Source organism: Asterias rubens, chromosome 4, assembly GCF_902459465.1.
Source record: "Asterias rubens chromosome 4, eAstRub1.3, whole genome shotgun sequence".
NCBI classification, from domain to species: Eukaryota; Metazoa; Echinodermata; class Asteroidea; order Forcipulatida; family Asteriidae; genus Asterias; species Asterias rubens.
Window position 1 is genome coordinate 14092171 of NC_047065.1, and position 20968 is coordinate 14113138.

Consider the following 20968-nt stretch of genomic DNA (forward strand, 5'->3'; position numbering starts at 1 on the left):
CAAACGCACATGTCATTTCCCGGGTTCCCGCGGCAGCAGCGATGTTTACTCGGACAACGATGCATGCAAGTTACCAGGCTGGCCTGCTTCTCTGTTTCCAGTTGTGCGCGTGCGTAGTATTTTGTTGACCCACTATGGCGTGTCAAACGTTGCATTATTCGATATTAATGTACAATGTATGTGCGATGTTTCTCATTATGCGATAATTGTCACATATAAGTGCGATATTCATTTGATGTATGCAATAAATGTAATATATATGCAATAAATGTAATATATATGCAATAAATGTAATATATATGCAATAAATTGTAATATATGTGCGATAAATTGTAAAATATGTGCGATAAATTGTAGTATATGTGCAATAAATTGTAATATATGTGCGATAAATTGTAATATATATGCGATAAATTGTAATATATGTGCGATAAATTGTAATATATGTGCGATAAATTGTAATATATGTGCGATAAATTGTAATATATTTGCGATAAATTGTAATATATGTGCGATAATTTGTAATATATATGCAATAATTGTTAATATATGTTTGATAATTTTGTAGTATATTATATCGTCAGCAATTTCACGAAGGGCTAAAAAGTCCCCTGCAGCCAAAAATGTCTGTTTCGAGAAAACCGCGTTTTAAGTTTAGCTAATTTTGAAACTACAAGTTGGTAGACTATTCGAAATTTAATCTTGGAATTTTTTACATGTCAGGGAAGAAGAGATCCTAAATCATACAAATCTGTTTCAATTTTGTCCCTAACATGTTTAATTAATGAGTAATTATTTAATTAACAAAATGTTCTTTTCGTGAAAACGTTACAAAACATGGTCTGCGTGCAGCACGTCGTGTATAAACTTTTTGGCTGTTCGTGAAAACGCAAAAGCCGGAGCACCCACTTTTGGCACCTTGCCAAGGGATAATTACACGTGGTAGAGCAATACACTTTTCTGCACTTCGTGAAAACGCAATTCCGGGTGGTGCTTATTTTTTGTCCTTTTAAGTTTTTGGCTCGTCGTGAAAACGCAAAAGCCGGCGCGCTCATGATTGGCACTGTGCCAGCTTTACAATCAACGTGGTAAGGTATAACAAAAAATTCCAAAAAGGTTTTTGGCTCTACGTGAAAACATAATTCCAGGTTCTTGAGGTTTTTGTCATTCATCAAATTAGCGTAATTAGGAAACTACACAATTTTGAGACCTATAACTTTGTAAATAGTTAGATCCCGATCACAATAGTCAAATCCACCAAAAAAATCAAAATCAGTTTTTTATCGAATTTTAAGCTTTTTGGCCCTTCGTTAAATTGGTGACGATATGCGATCATTGTCCCCAACCCTGTAAAGCAACACAGCTACAACTATAGACGATGTGACCTATGTTTACATTCAAACCGCCCTCTGTTGAAAAAACACTGTATACGTCATGTTTCGCCACACAAGATGACACATAGTCATGGTAAGAATGCATACACTTTCTAGCTGGCTGCCAAAACACAAAGGTTTTGCCCGGCGGTATGCGCGCGAATCATGTTATGATTTTCGTGTGACGTTCGAGGTCACATCGTCTATACGTGGAACCTGACCCAAATCTCCACAGTAATTTGAGAAGCTGCGCTCTCAACTCCCGGGTTTCCACCAATCGAGATTCAACCTGATAATAAAGTCAACTTTACACATGATCGACTTCCTGTATTCATTACCCAATAACCTTCTCACTTGTATCCCGCTGACAGTGTCATGGATTTCTAGCTAGTCATCCTCCACTAGCAATTCAAACACACCTTGCAGTCGCACTGCGCTTTTAATCACACTATGCACGATGTTGATTTCAGTCATTTGTGTATGTTAACATTAAAGTGTTCAGGGTTCTCCTCCATATTTTTCAAATCTGTTGGGCATTCAAGTTGCTAGAGAAGATGTTTTACCACTAGACTACTAGTGCAGGTAAAGTTAGTGAACATAATAGTGTTCACTTGACCAGTGATGATAACACAATACTTGTAGTAATACGATGACGAAATCATGGAAACTCACAGATTTGTATGCGCTGCGCACAGGATTTTAGCAATATTAAAGATGCTATGTCAGATTTTTTGCCCCAAACATAACAAAAAAGTTTCACTTTTAATGGTCAGGAACCATGACAAAAATTTTAACCGTTTCTTATAAAACACATCAGAATTGGTCATGTGATATTTTGTCGGGAATCCCAACAAAAAATTAATTTTGAGCACTTTATTTCACTGCTCTTGCTGCTACTAATTATTGGCAGACTTTTTTCAAGCAATGGCTCAAATGAAAGCTTGTAACTTTTTCGACCCCCATCAAAATTTTGGGGTCAAATCAACCAAAAATCTGACATAGCATCTTTAACAACGTCCTTTTGACTTCTAGGCGAGGGCGCCCTACTCAATCGACATAATGTGCATTGAGGGCAGTAATATAGAGGGAGACTTACCTATTGCAAGATCATGTACAGGTTGAAACCTCTTGTCTGTGAACTGTAGAAGAAGGCATGACTTTCCGACACCTTTAAAACAAAAACACAAATGCATAACCAATACAAAATGATGGTGTTTACATTTGTTGGTTAAGACACAATGTTTGTATGAATTTTGTAAGGGCAAAGACTTTGTTCTTCTTCTTATGAATGGGCACCTTTGTGAGGAAAAATATAATTGTTTACTAATTTAATAAATGGTGAGGGGTTACCAAAACAATGACCCAATGCATGACAAAGGCAATTTTTGTTCGGGAAACGTTATGGGGACGTGTACTTCACAATTCAGGGTAAACTAAAAACATAACTAAGTTTTGAGATAATCTTGGTAATTCAGTCCAATTCTTTTAGTTTTAGTTTTAATTATAAATTTAATATTTCTTTTCTTGGAAATGTAACAAACAAGACAGAACAATTTTAATATTTTATCCCCCCAGATAATTAGCCTGACCTGCACCACACACAAGAAGTGCAGCACGTCTAATGTAGTCTATGTCATATCATGTAAGAGATGTGGGCTACAATATGTGGGAGAGACTAAGACCAAACTTAGTCTTCGCTTTGCGAATCATGTCTCTTCCATAAAGACTAAGAAACCGTACCCAGTCTCTATCCACTTCAACAGCCCCAATCATAGTGTCATTGATGTTGAACTTCTGGTGATTGAAGCTTGCAATGGTGATGACACACACCGCAAGAATAGAGAATCACACTGGATTCACCAACTCAAGACAGTAAAACCCTTTGGACTTAACATAAACACTGGTGTTAAATAACTTCTCATTACCCTCCACTTCACTTCTGCCTAAGAATTCATATGTTGTATATATTCTGTACATAAAGTATAAATTAACCTAGTTTAAAGTTGTTTTTATAAATTCATCACTGTAACTATCTGATGTAAGTAACCCCCCCCTTTTTTTCCACAGGTCCCTCATACCTATTTTTAAAATCATCATACCTTTGATCTTGCTATTCTTATTAATTGACCATTGTTAGTTGCATCATGATGCAACTTGCTCTCTAATCCTACCCTTTCATGTCTCCCTGCATTGTTGTCGAACAATACATTTACCACTTTTATGGTCCAGTAACCCTTTCTTTCATTCTAAACATCCTTTGTCCTCGCCACTTCACTCCTATTGGTTCATAGCCCCCAATATTGTTTCTGAAATAGGAACTTTGATTGGCTGTTATTTTCCCGCTTCTTTCTGGATCCTTTCCTTAATCCCTTTCCCCCTCTCTTTTTCTATAAATGGATATGTATTTGTTTGTACTTGTCTTATGCCTCTGAAGAAGGTCCGGATGGGATCGAAAGCTAAGGCCATCTACCCTATTCATTATATATTATTTTAGTGTTCTAATATCTAAAAGAAGCTGCTACAACACAAAGATTAAACACGCTCAAACCCATCGTGCACGCTCAAAATCCCGTAGCATTCCTTCTGTAACAGCATGAAGAGGGCCTACATTTCGCCCCCCCCCCCCCCCCCCAGTGCTAATAATATTGTTTCAAACTATTCGAAAGCGCCCTCACGTCAATTTTACGATCGGTAAAACCATTGGTAATCAGCGCCCAGCATCTTCAATAAACATGATGTCGTCATCAAAGTGAAGACCTTCCAATGGTGCCCGACAACCACAGATCAAAACCACCTGCATCCGCACGGAACAAAATAACAGGGAACCAGCTCCACTCAGTGCCATACTAAAATCATTACATTATTTTCTACACGGTGTACAAAAACAAGACAAAATGTCGTACGCTTATCTCTTCAAATATATTATTATAGGAGACACAGGTAAGATTTTCTTGTAACAAATAATCATGTTTGTTGTTCTTAGTGTTCGAATGATATTTGATCGTTTTGGACGGTAGGGTTTTTGACGTGTTTGCAAAAGCAAATCTGTCGATTTATGCAGTGTCGACGTGGTTTTTTGTCATGGTTTGTGCACAACCCAATGGCGATTGAATAATTTTCATTTTCAAGATGGCTGCGTTTTACTATTTTTAGTTAAAAAGTAGATGGATTCAGTCATTAATCAGTCAATAATGCCACTGCTGGTAGCAGTGCTATCGTATGTAAACCTGCTCCTTGATCTCTCCTTAATAAGATGAGTTCGTAAAATAATGCTTGCTCACTTAAAATCATAAATCAATAAATTATATTATAATATTACTACACTAGAATTTCATTTCAATAATATTAATAAACACGGCCTGGATGTTTGATAAAGTGCCCAATGTATTTGTATTCCTATTTAAATAGTACTGGCAATGCATGGATGGATGGTGGAATGTATTTGTTTATCGAATACCCTGTTTTCTATTTCTACCTCCATGGTTTATCAATCAAGTTTTAAAACCATATTATTTCATTGTTTGTTTAGTGTTATGTTACTGTTATGAATATTTGATTGAAACAAAAACAAGCCCAAGATTGAAACAAAAAAGGCAAACGTATCGTAGGAGGTCCTGTTTTCGAGGTGTCCCTAAAATCGTGGCAAATCTTTTACCTCTCTGTGCGCGATGTAAACAGTCCCTAGATAAAAATTGTGTTGTTTTATTTGCCAAGCAAAGAGTCTCCTCTCCCTTGACCAAAACTTAGAAACATGTAAGGCTCCACTGGTCATTTTAGGCATTTCTACAAGGTTCAAAAACATGTCATAGTGTTGAGGCCATATAAAAATATTTGCCCACCGAAAAAGTTTCATCACACACCATTTCAATTCACAATTCATGATGATCAAAATCATGTGACTGAATAATTTGCTGAGCATTCTGGAAAAAAAATACAGAGGCTTAAAGAAGCCATGTGCCTTAATATTTTCTAATATTTTTGGAGATTTTTATTTTTTAACCCTCAATCCCTCATCAATATTATTATTAATATTAAAATTTAAACATCAGCTTGTTGATTCAATTATCACTGTTTATTTAAACGCTTTATTGTAAATATTAAAAAGGGAAAAAAAATAAAAAAATAAAAAAATCAGATTTGGAAGCCAGTAATTATTCACACATTTTATATGTTTATAATTTTTTTTTTTTTTTGCAAGTTACCATGGTAATTTTGAAAATTACCATGGTAATTTTGAAAATTTAATAAAAAAATATTTTTAGTAAAACGAAGACAACTGCTGGCTATAGAGTAATACACAAAGTCTCAAAGAACACTTGTAGTCACTGCAGATGTTTCTTCCATGTATGGCTTCACCGGGAAACCATACTTTCTCGTTTGCCGTGAAAACAGGAAAAACTCGAAACAAATGGGGCCAGTTGAAGTCATCGAAGATCGGTGTGTGGTGTGAACATTTCAATGTCCATCAAGTTTTAATATATGTTTGCATACTCCATAGTAACAAATAAAGATAATTAGGGCATCGGTTGATATATGGCATCATTATTTTTTCCCAATTCAAAGAAAAAGGCATAATAGCGTGAAAACTGGTAAGCGGAGGATATATAAAGTTGACTTCATTTTTTTTTTGAAAACCTTGTTTGGCTGCACTACTTGTGTGTGGTGCAGGTCAGGCTAATTACCTGGGGGGATAAAATATTAGAATTGTTCTGTCTTGTGTGTTACATTTCCAAGAAAAGAAATATTAAATTTATAATTCAAACTAAAACTAAAAGAATGGGACTGAATTACCAAGATTGTCTCAAAACTTAGTTATGTTTTTAGTTTACCCTGAATTGTGAAGTACACATCCCCATTACGTTTCCCGAACAAAAATTGCCTTTGTCATGCATTGGGTCATTGTTTTGGTAACCCCTCACCATTTATTAAATTAGTAAACAATTATATTTTTCCTCACAAAGGTGCCCATTCATAAGAAGAAGAATAAAAGTCTTTGCCCTTACAAAATTCATACAAACATTGTGTCTTAACCAACAAATGTAAACACCATCATTTTGTATTGATTATGCATTTGTGTTTTTGTTTTAAAGGTGTCGGAAAGTCATGCCTTCTTCTACAGTTCACAGACAAGAGGTTTCAACCTGTACATGATCTTACAATAGGTAAGTCTCCCTCTATATTACTGCCCTCAATGCACATTATGTCGACACTTCGCCTAGAAGTCAAAAGGACGTTGTTAAAGATGCTATGTCAGATTTTTGGTTGATTTGACCCCAAAATTTTGATGGGGGTCGAAAAAGTTACAAGCTTTCATTTGAGCCATTGCTTGCAAAAAGTCTGCCAATAATTAGTAGCAGCATGAGCAGTGAAATAAAGTGCTCAAAATTAATTTTTTGTTGGGATCCCGACAAAATATCACATGACCAATTCTGATGTGTTTTATAAGAAACGGTTAAAATTTTTGTCACGGTTCCTGACCATTAAAAGTGAAACTTTTTGTTTATGTTTGGGCCAAAAAATCTGACGTAGCATCTTTAATTGGTAAAATCCTGTGCGCAGCGCATACAAATCTGTGAGTTTCCATGATTTCGTCATCGTATTACTACAAGTATTGTGTTATCATCACTGGTCAAGTGAACACTATTATGTTCACTAACTTTACCTGCACTAGTATTCTAGTGGTAAAACATCTTCTCTAGCAACTTGAATGCCCAACAGATTTGAAAAATATGGAGGAGAACCCTGAACACTTTAATGTTAACATACACAAATGACTGAAATCAACATCGTGCATAGTGTGATTAAAAGCGCAGTGCGACTGCAAGGTGTGTTTGAATTGCTAGTGGAGGATGACTAGCTAGAAATCCATGACACTGTCAGCGGGATACAAGTGAGAAGGTTATTGGGTAATGAATACAGGAAGTCGATCATGTGTAAAGTTGACTTTATTATCAGGTTGAATCTCGATTGGTGGAAACCCGGGAGTTGAGAGCGCAGCTTCTCAAATTACTGTGGAGATTTGGGTCAGGTTCCACGTATAGACGATGTGACCTCGAACGTCACACGAAAATCATAACATGATTCGCGCGCATACCGCCGGGCAAAACCTTTGTGTTTTGGCAGCCAGCTAGAAAGTGTATGCAATCTTACCATGACTATGTGTCATTTTGTGTGGCGAAACATGACGTATACAGTGTTTTTTCAACAGAGGGCGGTTTGAATGTAAACATAGGTCACATCGTCTATAGTTGTAGCTGTGTTGCTTTACAGGGTTGGGGGGGGGGTCTTCTGTGATAGATGATGCCCAGAGCTGTTTAAACGAGTTAGTTAAAAAGAAGCAAACATGTTTTAATGTGATGTATATTTATTTTATTTGTGCAGGTGTTGAATTTGGAGCCAGAATGATAAACATTGATGGAAAACAGATAAAACTGCAGATTTGGGACACTGTAAGTATGTTTGGATGCATCTTCTCCCAACCTGACGCTTTTTTTGAGTAGTGTTGCCTCTGCAAAGAACCGGTGGTTAACGACTCAACTTTTATATTAGTTTGCTACGATTGTCTTCAGGAGAAAGTACCCTGAACTAGTGAGTGAAGGATGGTGTGTGAAATGATGAGATATGTCATGCTAATACTGAGGGCTCACGTGGCGTCTTGACGGACGCCACGCTGGAGCTCAATGAGTTGAAATTCTTCTCATTAAATGAATCTGATCACACACCAAACCCACATGGCCTTCTGGATGCTGACCTCTAGAATAGGTCTGACCCAGACATAAGGAGAGGTCATCATCTGACCTCGATGTCAAGGTTCATCAACTTCACATTGAGTTCATACATGTAGGGCTTGAATTTTACATTGGACTGCAGGCTTGAGGCCAGTAATTGAAGTAGGTCGTGCTAGTGAACTCAGGTCCGAACAAATCTGGCTGTCATGTCATTTTCAATTGAATAATAGTTAGCCATGTACAGTAGGCCTATAACAAATTAGATCTACATATATTTGTGTAAAGCCTCTTTCAGTGATTGTGCCAGTAAAATGAGTTCAGCCCGGTCCAATCATACAATAATCATGCAAAAATGGAGCGAATGTCCCTGTGTCACAATTAGAAAACAACACACGCAATGTTTGCTCCCTGTGATAAGCTTTGCTGCTTGCACTTGCTTTCGCGTGAAGTACATTTAAAAACCAGGTTACACTACGTTATACTGTGACTCTGGTTGTTACAAAAAAAATACAAAATATCTTTTTCAGTAATAATATTGTGATTCATAAAAGTAATTGTATACATATAGGCCCAGTGGTTTTGTAGGTTTTACCCCAAATTTAAGCCCCGATTTGAGGACAGCAGTGATAACTCCATACCAAGTACACATGTACGTTCATGTATCTTGGGACATACTGGGAAATATTGGATGTACACTGCAGAATGAATTTATTAGTGCTGCTGATATGCCTTCATTTAATCAATACATCACTGACCATGCATAGACCATATAGTGTAGTTGTGTTGGTTTTAGGACAACCTCTGACTGTGACAACATGTACAAAATAATTGCAGTGGGAATGCAACCAAGTATAAATCGGGGCTTGAACCATATACCCATTTAAGGGTGCGCAGCCCAACCAGGTATTAAGGCCTGCATTGTGGGTACTGGGTTATATCAATTGGGGCTTTTACCACTTGATGATACACAGCGTAAGTGTGTATCTAGGCTTGAACTGTAGCTACATGTATCTTTTTGGGTATAGATTGGGGCTTGTATTTACGTACATTTGTGTACCACAGTTATTCCGCTTGAGGCAGACCTACCAAGTCTCACGCATTAGACGTGAGACTCACGCATTAGGGGTCTGTCTCACGCTCTCAAGCACCGCAACCATTTTCTCACGCATTAGGGCCAGACCAGGAAAAAAATTAGTAATGCACAATCTTCAGATTGCACAGAGTTTTTCAGAATTATCAACTGGAGCTGGCATTCAAACATTGGGCAAATTTCAAGATTGCGCACGCTTTTTGCTCTCTGAGAAGATTCAGCCGACAATTTGGCAATTCCGCAGCGCGCAAAATGTGAATTGCGCACATGTTTGTCTCGATCTCTAAGCAAATTCATTGAATGCGCTCCACGGGCGTAGACTCAACAGGCAGAAGTCTTGAGCGCAGGATTTTGGACATCATTTAAGCCAGAAATTTTAGGGGAAATAATCTGACACAATCGTACCTCCACATTAACCAGCAACATCTTCTGTGTACCACGTGTGAGTTCTAAGTATACTAAAGAGGTTTTATTGCATTTTGAAACACTGTTGTCTCAACAAATAATTTTATCCCCCTAAAAAATGTCACGCATAGCTGGCCTCTGAACTTGGCATCTCTGTTGAGGATACACAGCCAAACTGTACCCAGGCGTTAGCTGTGGGCATACCTTAGAGTGCTTGTACTACATAGGTGATCTACAGATTTTATACTGGCATGAGAATACACAGCCTAACTGGCCTAACTGTGTATGGACTTGATTGGTTTTAATCAATGAGTTATGATAATGATTCAATCAGTCTGTACAGGTCACTACAGCCACACTGGGAACGTTGAGGGGCCATTGTGTGTAGTGTGGTTGACTCAAGTGTAAATGATCCTCTTGTTATGGACGTATGCACACCACCATAGCACCATGCACAGTGTGTTGGTATTGTAGAGGTCAAAGGTCAAGGACGCCCTCGGACAGTGCATTATTTTGTAATGGACATTTCATTAAATACTCTTAATATTATTATTATCATCTATTTTTTGATCCGCTAAAAAAAATCACGGACTTGTTGGAAGTTTTGCCGTGATAAGTTGACGTTTAGCTGTATTCTGCTGTATCTTTTGACAAAAATTTGTGGGCTGCATACCACCATATTGAGCTGTTTTGGGCGTTTTGCTGTTTATGGTCAAACTATAAAATAAATGCCTTTAATGGTAGGACCAATAAAAAAATTGAATTGAATTGAATTGAATTTAAGTACTGCAATGAAGTAGGCAATCAACAAAGATACAAGATTGAGCTTTCAGAAAACAAAAGGGCCTGAAAATCAATTAAAAAAAATTGGCTTGTTTTGATTTAAAAATTAGGCATTTAATTGTATTTCACAATATAAATAATTTAAATGATATAATGAAGTGCTCACACACAAGGATTTTTTCTGCTGCAGATTCAGTTGTATGAATTTTATTGAATTGTTTAAATGCATATACTTGGAGCTCCTAGTGAGTGGGGTTTATTGATCAAGACAAAAAGAAGTATTTATTTTCTAAATAAAAACGTTTATTTCTTGGTTTGGATTTATTTGTTTGAAATTTATACGCAATTTTCAATTAATGACCTTTTGATCGTTGCGGAGTATGAAATTATAACCAATGTGCACCAAGCAGATGATTTGTAGCATAAACATATGGTATACATATAGGAAAAAGATAGCAAAAGAAGGCACGTTTATGATTCTGTTTGTTTTACTGTTTTACACATTAATTTGAACACAATCGTTTTAAGTGCAAAGTAGTTAAAGACAGTAGACACTATTGGTAATTGTCAAAGACCAGTCTTCTCACTTGGTGTATGTTAACATATGCATAAAATAACAAACCTGTGAAAATTTGAGCTCAATCGGTCATCGAACTTGGGAGATAATAATGAAAGAAAAAAAACACCCTTGTCACACGAAGTTATGTGCGTTTAGATGGTTGATTTCGAGACCTCAAGTTCTAAATCTGAGGTCTCGAAATCAAATTCATGGAAAATTACTTCTTTCTCGAAAACTATGTCACTTCAGAGGGAGTCGTTTCTCACAATGTTTTATACCGTCAACCTCTCCCCATTACTGGTCACCAAGAAAGGTTTTATGCTAATAATTATTTTGAGTAATTACCAATAGTGTCCACTGCCTTTAAAATGACACGTATTATGTGTACCTTGTGTACATCTGTAATGAAATGGAACCACTTTCACTTTGGACATGTTTATCGTCATGGGACAATGCATTTATTACCCAGTGCATGTACAATGCACTCAACAAAGGGTGCATATTGTGTACAGTACATAGTGTGTAGCATATGGATTCATGAACAGCCCACACTGCGTACTACACAGACTGTGACCAGTCCGGCCATTAAATGCATTTAATTCAGATGTTTTTTGGACCCCCCCCCCCTCCCTCTCAAAAGTAAGCTTCATTTAAGAATAGACTCACATAATCAGCATTTAAAATTAAATTTAAATGTGTACATTATAGTCGGTTTAAAGGCAGTGGACACTATTGGTAATTTGTCAAAGACTAGCCTTCACAGTTGGTGTATCTCAACAAATGCATAAAATAACAAACCTGTGAAAATTTGAGCTCAATCGGTCATCGAACTTAGGAGATAATAATGAATGAAAAAACACCCTTGTCACACGAAGCTGTGTGCATTACCATGGTTGATTTTGAGACCTCAAGTTCTAAATCTGAGGTCTCAAAATCAAATTCGTGGAAAGTTACTTCTTTCTCGAAAACTATGGCACTTCAGAGAGAGCCGTTTCTCACAATGTTTTATACCATCAACCTCTACCCATTACTCGTCACCAAGAAAGGTTTTATGCTAATAATTTTTTTGAGTAATTACCAATAGTGTCCACTGCCTTTAAAAAGAATTTTGATCAGACGGTTTTTTAATGGCCGTCTCTCCAAAGATTGTAAAGTCCATTTTTTGGAAAAGACTAATTATATCAGTTTAAAATGACACATACAGTAATATGTTTAGCTTATGTGATGAATTGAAACCAATTTCACATTGAACCTAGTTATAATATTTGTCACACAGAGAGTGTGGCTCTACGACAGACCAATCCTTAAAAGCATTTCAGTCAGACAGTTTTTTGACGGCCCCTCTCTAAAAAAAATTGTAATGTCCATTTTTAGAATAGACTACTAATATAATCAGCTCACTCACACAGGCTTTACTCCCAAGGAGCCCCTTAGCTAATTCAATAATTCACGATAGCGTCTTGATATGACCTCTGGTACATGTAGTAGATTATTAACTGTTGTTAATAATAACCAATAGGTGAACTCTGTATTGGCCATATTGGCTTGAGGCTGGAGAATTTATTAGTGGAGCGATTGTTGGTCGGGCAGCGGTGAGGTACGTACATGTACGTCATACACGCATTATTGAATGCAAATATCAACTGCTTCTAGTGCTGTGGGTAAAACTCTGACTCAAGAGTTGATCCTTGGTGCGTTCTATTTTCCCTGAAGTCAAACCGAGGTCGAGTGGACTGCTCCGGGGATCACTGATGAGGAAGTCATAGCTTTAACCGTAGCACAAGTAAAAACAATTAAAATTAAAGATAATACTGTGTCTTGGCGCTAGGTACAAAGATTTGATGCTGCTGGTTGCTATAGGTATAGTACACTGATTGAGATGGGTTAGTACATTGGTTGTTGAATGGGTCTAGTAGTTCATTACTTTCTGCAAGTATAGCGCGTCTTGTTCATGTGTCTTTCTAGTAAAATTAAGACACTATATCTGATCATATGTCGGGCTCGCAAACCAATCAAAAAAGTAGAATCTTTTTAAGAGGTTTTACACAATTACAATAATAAATCTGTTTTAAATAACTGTCTCTGCATGGGAAATCGTATTGGCCTTGTACAAAAACAAAAACGCAGCAATATTATACAGAAGTAAACAAGGATTAAATGATACATTAAATAAAGAGTAAGACCTAAAACTTAAAAGTTAAAGTGCAAATCCAACAAGAAACATCTGGTGACAGGTAGATCTGGTGGCCAATGGCCAGGAAATCATTACATGTGTCGGGTGCATAAATTATTACATCAGGATTGATGTATTGTTGAATTGTTTGTTGACGATGAATTTATAAACGGCACAAGTCTTGTTGTCATTGTACCTGTATGTACCAGTACATACAGTGTGTTTGTGTGCACCATACAAGGCGGACAGGTAGTTAAAGTGATTCTCCATAAAAATTATTATATAACTTTTTTAAATGGGGAGTATTTATTTTGAATTTTTGTATTTAACATATGTGCAAAATTTTTAGAATGTTTTTTTTTTTTAAATTTGTTTCTTTGTTTTTCTGTATAGGCTGGTCAAGAATCATTCCGGTCAATTACACGGTCCTATTACAGAGGAGCAGCTGGTGCCCTGCTGGTTTATGATATAACAAGGTACGTCATCGGCTGGATTTTAATATTCTCAATGTAATTGCCTAATCAGAGACATAACAAGGTCTTTGATTGGTTGGATTTTCATTTGAAAAATCTGTTTTGAAAAATCATCGCAGGTTACTCCCCAGCTCCCACCGGTACCCATTTGAGAGATGATAAAAAAGCCTTGATCATTTGCACTAAAAGTGTCGCAAACTGACCAGGGCCCAATTTCATGGCTCTGCTTACCGCCAAATTATGCGCTTACGATCACAATTCCCAGCTTACGTGCAAGTGCCGAATTTCTGCGCTAGCCTTGTAAGCGTGTAATACCTAGTAACGTAGCAGAAGCCAAAGTTCGCCGCTAACCTGTGAAAACGCGCTCACCGTAAGCACATAATTCCCTTCTTCCGTAAGCGCCAATTCTGTAAATACGGTAAGCACACCCATAAAATTGGGTCCAGGCCAGGATTTGAACCCGCATTCTGTAAACTACGGAACTACCACTACCCTAGACTGCTCGGCCACGACACCCAAAGTAAAACCCCAAACTCTGGAATAGACTTCTCCATGACATCCGTGACACAACATCCTTCAACATGCTCAAGATACTTCTGAAAGCCCACTTGTTTCATGAGGCCTACCATCAATGACTTCTTTATTTCTTCTGTGCCTTAGCGCCTTTGAGCAAACCTTGGATTTTGGCCCTCAATACATTGATTATGATTGATTGATTGATTGATAAGAGAGGATTGAAATATATTTTGTTTGTTTTCTTTTTTGCCAATCAGGCGAGACACATTTAACCACCTGACCACCTGGTTAGAAGACGCCCGTCAGCATTCCAGTTCTAATATGGTGATCATGCTCATCGGAAACAAAAGGTATAGTGCTTCTATGAAAAGAGAATTAAAAAGCGTGTCACCTCCTGCTTGCTGAACCAATTGTGTTGTTCAGGACTATTCACGACATTCTAAATTACTTACCAAACTAAATCTGAATCAGGCATCCGTGAAACAATTCTTTCAGCACCACTTTGACTATATGTGTTGTTCAGGACTATTCACGGCTTTCTAAATTACTTACGAAACACAATCAGCCATCAGTGAAACAATTCATTCAGCACCACTTTGACGTTATTGTGCCACGGCAAACATTATGCCGCAGTGCATCTTGGGAATTAAAAATGAGTCGCAACTAGTGTCAAAGTGGCAACTATCACGACCAGTAAAACCACAGTGGATAACATTGAAGAGGTCAGATAGTAGATGGATTGATTAAAAATACTTTATAAAGCATTCATATTATAAACTTGGGTTGTCTTGATTCACAGTGATCTGGAGGCAAGACGCGATGTCAAGAAAGAGGAGGGTGAAGCATTTGCGAGGGAGCACGGTCTGATCTTCATGGAGACATCAGCCAAGACGGCAGCCAACGTTGAAGAAGCCTTCATCAACACGGCTAAGGAGATCTACCAGAAGATTCAGGAAGGCGTCTTCGATATCAACAATGAGGTCAGCGTTTGCTCTTAATGTTTCCAGTGTTTAGCCAGAAGGACCAGTTACACCCATTTCAGACAGGCGAGCCAGAGTCGCACCAAACCAAACAGATTAGAAGCGACTCTAGCTCGACCCAAATGAATTTTGGTTTCACACAGGTGAACTTAGCATAAGGGGTGCTTCGATTAGCTTCCCTGGGTCTACCCCGCGGTGCTCACTCGGGTGAGCCCCTGACAAGAGCTAAACGAATGATCACACCGGCCCTCTCGTGGTGACAGCATACCCAAAGTGACCCACTCGACAAGCAGGGCACTGGGGGCTGACCTAGTTGAGCCCTGTCAAAGCTATTTGAAAGTACCGGGGCAGACTGGGGTGACCCAGGGAAGCCAAACGAACACACCCAACATTTACATATTTACATGACATGACCGATGTATGAAACCAAGGCAGTCCAGAGCCGTTCCCAAAGACTGCCACAATCAATCTTTCAACTTCTAGCGCGTCCAGTTGCTCCTAACTGTTTAAGACGTGGAACTTTTCATGTACTTAATTCAGAACTTGGTTCGGCGCGACTCTGGAGCGCCTGTCTGAAATGGGTCTAAGATTTTCATTTCACTTGTCTGTCAACTTTTGCACGTGGCTTTAATTCATATTAAATGGGGATACTTTTCAACACTGAAGTACCCATCAAGACCACTTGGAATGTATTTTGACTGACAGTTTCCTGCTTGCAGTATTCTGTCATTTATGGTCTCTTTTTTGTTTTGTTTGTATCTCCCAGGCCAACGGCATCAAGCTAGGACCCCAGCACTCACCAACAAACCCCACGCTACCATCACAAGGGGGCGGTCAACAGGCCGGAGGGGGCTGCTGCTAAAAATAGGTCCTCACATTTCCAAACAAAAAACCAGGGAGGGTGGCATTACAAGTAACACGCGTATTATATTCTATGTTTAGACTTCATGTGCAACAACCGGTGTAAAACTTATTATTAAAAAAAAAAAAGTAAAAAAAAAAAGGTGAAAATATGTAGTATATTCTGGTTATGTATTCCAAACGCCCGAGAGAGGAAAAAGGGATTGTTTTTTTTGAGTTGTGGACATCGATAACCTTCCATGAATGTTTTTTGCATCCCACATGGAACTATGTTTCTAGTTTTGAAGTTCTTACCAAAATAAACGCACTACTTGTGATGTGATTGTAGATGAGCGTGCTTGTACAAAGCTCAGCCGATCTCATTGCTTTTGAAACTACTTGTGAGATGTGCAGTGTAATGTATGTAAAGAGTCTTTTCCTGAGCCTTTAGGTGGTGTTTTAGACAACAAATCCAATTATTACAAATGCATCGGGCAATCTAATTGGAAAACATAATGCATGGTTTGTAATTCCCAATTTAAAAATTGGATAACTGCAGATAGTGTGGTGAACCGTACATAGTTTGGTCAACTGTACAAAATGTGGTTATCCCTACAGAGTGTGGTCAACCGTGCATAGTGCGGTAAACCATACAGAGTGTGGGTAACTAGCTTTTATGTTAACTACATTGTTTGTACTTACACATTAATTAACTTCTACAGAGAACCATGGATCCAAACCTGGTTTACAGAGCTTAGCTAACTAGTTAACTAGTTAACCATACTTCGATTGAGTCATACTTTGAATAACTGGTTAACTTGTTCAAAGTTTTGTATGGTAAACTTGTGTTCTCCGACTTTCAAAAAGGCTTCATTTATGCGGATGTATAATGAAAAATAAATCAAAAACTTGTTTTAAAAGAAAGTTTATTTTAAGAAATTAAAGTGCACAAAGTGCTACTGGATGGTCAAATGTATGTGACCCCAAAACCACGTGAGGTTCAACCAGTGAAATGTTTTCATTTTCCTACTTGAGGTTTTCAATAACTGAGTGGATATGACAGAAGTCCCTTGCACATTGTGAACCATGGGTAAGTTTTCGTGGTCGTAACCAAAAACTGTTGAACTTGCGGTTGGTTGATCACTGGCCATTGAGCGAAACAGTTTATTGGTATCGATCGATCGGCAAAATGGACTCCAGTACAATTGCGGTTGGTTGATCACTGGCCATTGACTGAAACAGTTTATTGGTATCGATCGATCGGCAAAATTGACTCCAGTACAATTGTGACATCAAAAGAGAACTTCTTCTGAAATTTTTATCGACCCGTTCTGACAAAATTGTCTTTCGGTGTAAGTTGTATCCATATTAAAAAATGTACATGTACCATACAATGTATTGCTTTCTTCCTTTTGAGATTTGAAAAAAAGAGAACGGTTTTAAATACCATTGAAGAAGTCTTCTTTGTTAGTACGGAGTAGTTCTATTCAGAACCATCAAGCATAGAAAACTGTAACAATAGATCATTTTTGTCTTAATTTGTAAGTTAACACTTCATGTTAAGAATTCAAATTAAAAACATTCATATATTAATCAAGCTAAACTAAAGGTTTTTTAAAAAAACTTTCTTTGACTGTAATTACCTACAGCTCTAGAAGTATGCCTTATCATATTTTATATATAAGGCTAAATATTATAAATACTATGTAGGAAATCAAATGAAGATTGCTTCTTCAACATGGCTTGTTAATCGCTCTATCGTTTCCTTTTTCCCATATGAAATGTCTTTCCTTCCACCATTTCACTGCGTACATGTTTTCTCCTTCAGTGGAGACTTTTTTTGCAAGTTATTTTACAAAAAGATCACTTAGACAATGATTAAAACAGAAATTGTGTTACTTTTTGATAAACTTTCATGAAAGAGTAATTCATAAAATTACTGCATGGGATAAAATCCATTGAAAACAAATAGTTATTAAACATGAAATTCTGGGTAAAGAATACACCATAATGGAATGAAAAGCACATTGAGGTTGATGTTGTAGATCCTTTATGTCACGATTTAAGACGAAAAAAAATGTATATATATTAACATGATTAATATGCTTTGTGCACAGTGAATGTAACCGCTTTTTTGTGGCATGCGTCGAGTATTTGTTGTCATGTGATAACCTTGAAGTAATGGAATATAATGATTAGGGTACTAAGTTTATCTTTAAAAATATGCCTTATGTGGAGATTGCTGTCAGATTTCAGACATACGTACTATTCAATTTTTGTAAAACAGTAATTTGACGACCCAGTTTGAATGCATCGGGGAAAGAGGGGTGTTTGTTTAGAGGGAGGGTATACTTAAGGTAATTGTTGTCAAAGACCAGGGGCGATTTCACAAGGATAGTTCTAACTTAGGACTAGTCATACAAAACTTAAGGCTAGTCCTAAAGTTAGGAAAAGTAAACTCGAGCTAAGACTAATCTTTACTCTTTGCGAAATCCACCTAGTATCCTTACTTCGTGTATCCCAATATATATGCATACAATAACGCACCTATGAACATTTGGGCTCAATTGGTCAAAGACGTTCCAAGAAGGAGCCACCCCTCGTTGCATTGAGTTGTGTAATTTCAGATACCTGAGAAGGTTTCATGCCTGGAACCTTATCTCAGATTCAAAATTTGTGGGTGAAAATTAACCTCTTTTTGTAAAGCTTAAATTTTCACAGGTTTGCTGTTATATGTATTCATAAGATCACATAAAGTGCCGATACTGGTCTTTTGACAATTACCAATGTTGCCCAGTTCGCTTTAACCCACAGAGTTAAAGATAGAAGAGTATCTTGCTGCACGTAGAGTTGTACGCACATAATATGTAGATTCTAGAAGTTTCAATGTTATGTTCAATTTTTGGAGAATGAGTTTAGCAATTGTGGGGGAAGAGCAATCGTTTGTTGCCCAATTTCTAGATACTGCTCTTTGGCAGCGTGTCTTGTTCAGCTTTTCACTATTTTCCTACTCTAAGGGATTATTAGTGCATGCGGTAGCTCTGTAAGCATGACATTTGTAATAATACTAAGAAAACGCCCTAGCTAACCAATATTCCTGCCTAGCCCTTATTTTCCTAAGGTGATTATGGATACTTCTTCTCTCTCAAACTCAAACATCCAAACATCCATTATGGTGGTATGCCAGGGCCCAATTTCATAGCCCTGCTTAGCGGCCGAGTTTGTGCTTACTGTGCAATTTCTATTTCATAGCGCTGCTAACCGTAAGCAGACGAAAAGGCGTGCTAACCTTCTGGTGCTTACCGCACAAAAATAAATGACGTCACAATGCATATCCACGGTAAACACCGATATGGCCGTCCAATTTTTCTGCTAACCTGTGAAATACGCTAAGGCTTAAGCAAATTTTTCTGCTACAGTTAAGCACGCAAATTTGCTTACCGTTAAGCAGTGCTATGAAATTGGGCCCTGATCCTGAAAAGCAAGTTTGTTCGGTCTGGGGTGGCTGACTGTACAATGAATACCTCAAATATGACAATTCTTTGGTTAGACTTACCATGAAGTCTGAAGAATTGAAGAAGAAGAAGTGAAGTAAGGGTCCAATTTCATAAAACTGTTAAGCAATAAACAGTCTTGCTTAGCAGATAATATATGCTAAACTGGTTTCATGCAGCCTGGAACTCATGGACCAATCCCATTGCATTGCTTAATCAAATTAATGGTAAGACGAGTTTCGTGCTAACTGTAACGGACATAATTGCTAAAGTGTATTTCACAGGGTAGCAAGAAAATAAGGTGACCAGCTTGTTTGCTTTCAGTAAGCACCAGAAGGTTATCAAGCCTTTTTCAGAGCTTAAGGTTAGCAGCTCTATGAAATGGAAACTGTAAGCACAAAATTGGCCGCTAAGCAGCTTTGTGAAATTGGCTGAAGGCCCTGAGATAATTTTCTTGTACCGGCAGTACAGTGTGTGTAAAATACTTGTCACACTTTTCTGTTGTTGCTTACAATTCCCCAAATCTCCAAATACCTTCCCGGACAAAAAAAAAATTAAAAATCTTAGAGCGATTCTTCAAAATAATGTATATCTTTATGTAGTAACCCGTGGTGAACCAACTGCATATTGTTTAGTCTTATTTATTGTAACTTCATTTATTTTTATTTCTTGAAAAAAAAATGGTTTTATTGACTTAAATAATTAAGAGATTTATTATTCACTGTTGTTAATATTTTGTGAATCGTGACTAAGTTGAAAGTAGTTGTTACACCACATAGTTTGATCTGTAAATTCCAAATACAGGGACCGTACACTACTTTATGAAATATCTGCAAGTGATTTCATGCTTTTTCCAGGTCAAACGATATCCGAGAAGAAATTGGGTGGAAATTCAACTCATTTGATGAGTAAACTTTTAGGTTTTTGTTTGAAAACATACAATGATGTTTTCGATTGAGGAATTGGGATTGTTGGGCCAGGATAATTTTCGCCATTTTTCCTTCTCCCTGCATCCATCTTCTGAAATTTTTTAGAAAGTTTCTAACAAAACAAAAAAGTTATTAAAAATAGTGTACAGTTCCTGAAAGCTGGATCATTCTTCAAATAATATGCAAAAGTTTCAATGATCCAAGAGAGGTTTTGCCTTGGAAGTTAAAAAAATGCTTATTTTGGGGGTATTTTGTTTGAAGTTTTGACCAGCTTTTTTAGGGTACCACTACAAGTTCCCAAACCAAATAGTAAATATAATTCTAATCTTGAGACTTTGGCAAGGGACTGTATGGGGGATGTAGATGCGTGATTTATTTTGCAGTTGATGTTGGTTGTTAGGGCAACCTGTCTTGCCACAAAATGAAAACTAAAAATAAAATTAATAAAAACTGATGAAAATGTACCAAGACGAATGTGTGATGTAGTAGTCCTACTAGTACTCCTTTCAGCGTCGAGGATTAAACAAAAAAATAAATTGCCTTACATTACAAATACAAGGCCAGAGGGCCACTTCAGTGTGAGGGCTACACTGAACTGCCACCAGGAGTATGTTGCCACCTACTC

At 37.4% G+C, this 20968-nt stretch overlaps 1 protein-coding gene and 1 non-coding gene across 2 annotated transcripts; both read left to right on the forward strand.

The window, feature by feature from the left end:
- Positions 1-4209: 4209 nt before the first annotated feature.
- LOC117288824 (ras-related protein Rab-2A) lies at positions 4210-18046 on the forward strand. Its single transcript, XM_033769676.1, has 7 exons — positions 4210-4313; positions 6464-6535; positions 7755-7822; positions 13505-13587; positions 14358-14450; positions 14900-15080; positions 15847-18046. Exons 1-7 carry the CDS (start codon positions 4268-4270, stop codon positions 15940-15942), a joined length of 639 nt encoding a protein of 212 aa, XP_033625567.1. The 5' UTR covers positions 4210-4267; the 3' UTR covers positions 15943-18046.
- On the forward strand, positions 7980-8092 carry LOC117289782. Its single transcript, XR_004518987.1, has one exon. It is a non-coding gene; the product is annotated as a small nucleolar RNA U6-53/MBII-28 (small nucleolar RNA).
- Positions 18047-20968: the final 2922 nt, after the last annotated feature.

Bases quoted from the DNA above. Each gene is read 5' to 3' on its own strand.
- LOC117288824 (XM_033769676.1), top strand. From the start codon at position 4,268: ATGTCGTACGCTTATCTCTTCAAATATATTATTATAGGAGACACAG. The intron at 6,536-7,754 runs GTAAGTCTCCCT...TTATTTGTGCAG, and splicing joins TGTACATGATCTTACAATAG to GTGTTGAATTTGGAGCCAGA. The intron at 7,823-13,504 runs GTAAGTATGTTT...TTTTCTGTATAG, and splicing joins AACTGCAGATTTGGGACACT to GCTGGTCAAGAATCATTCCG.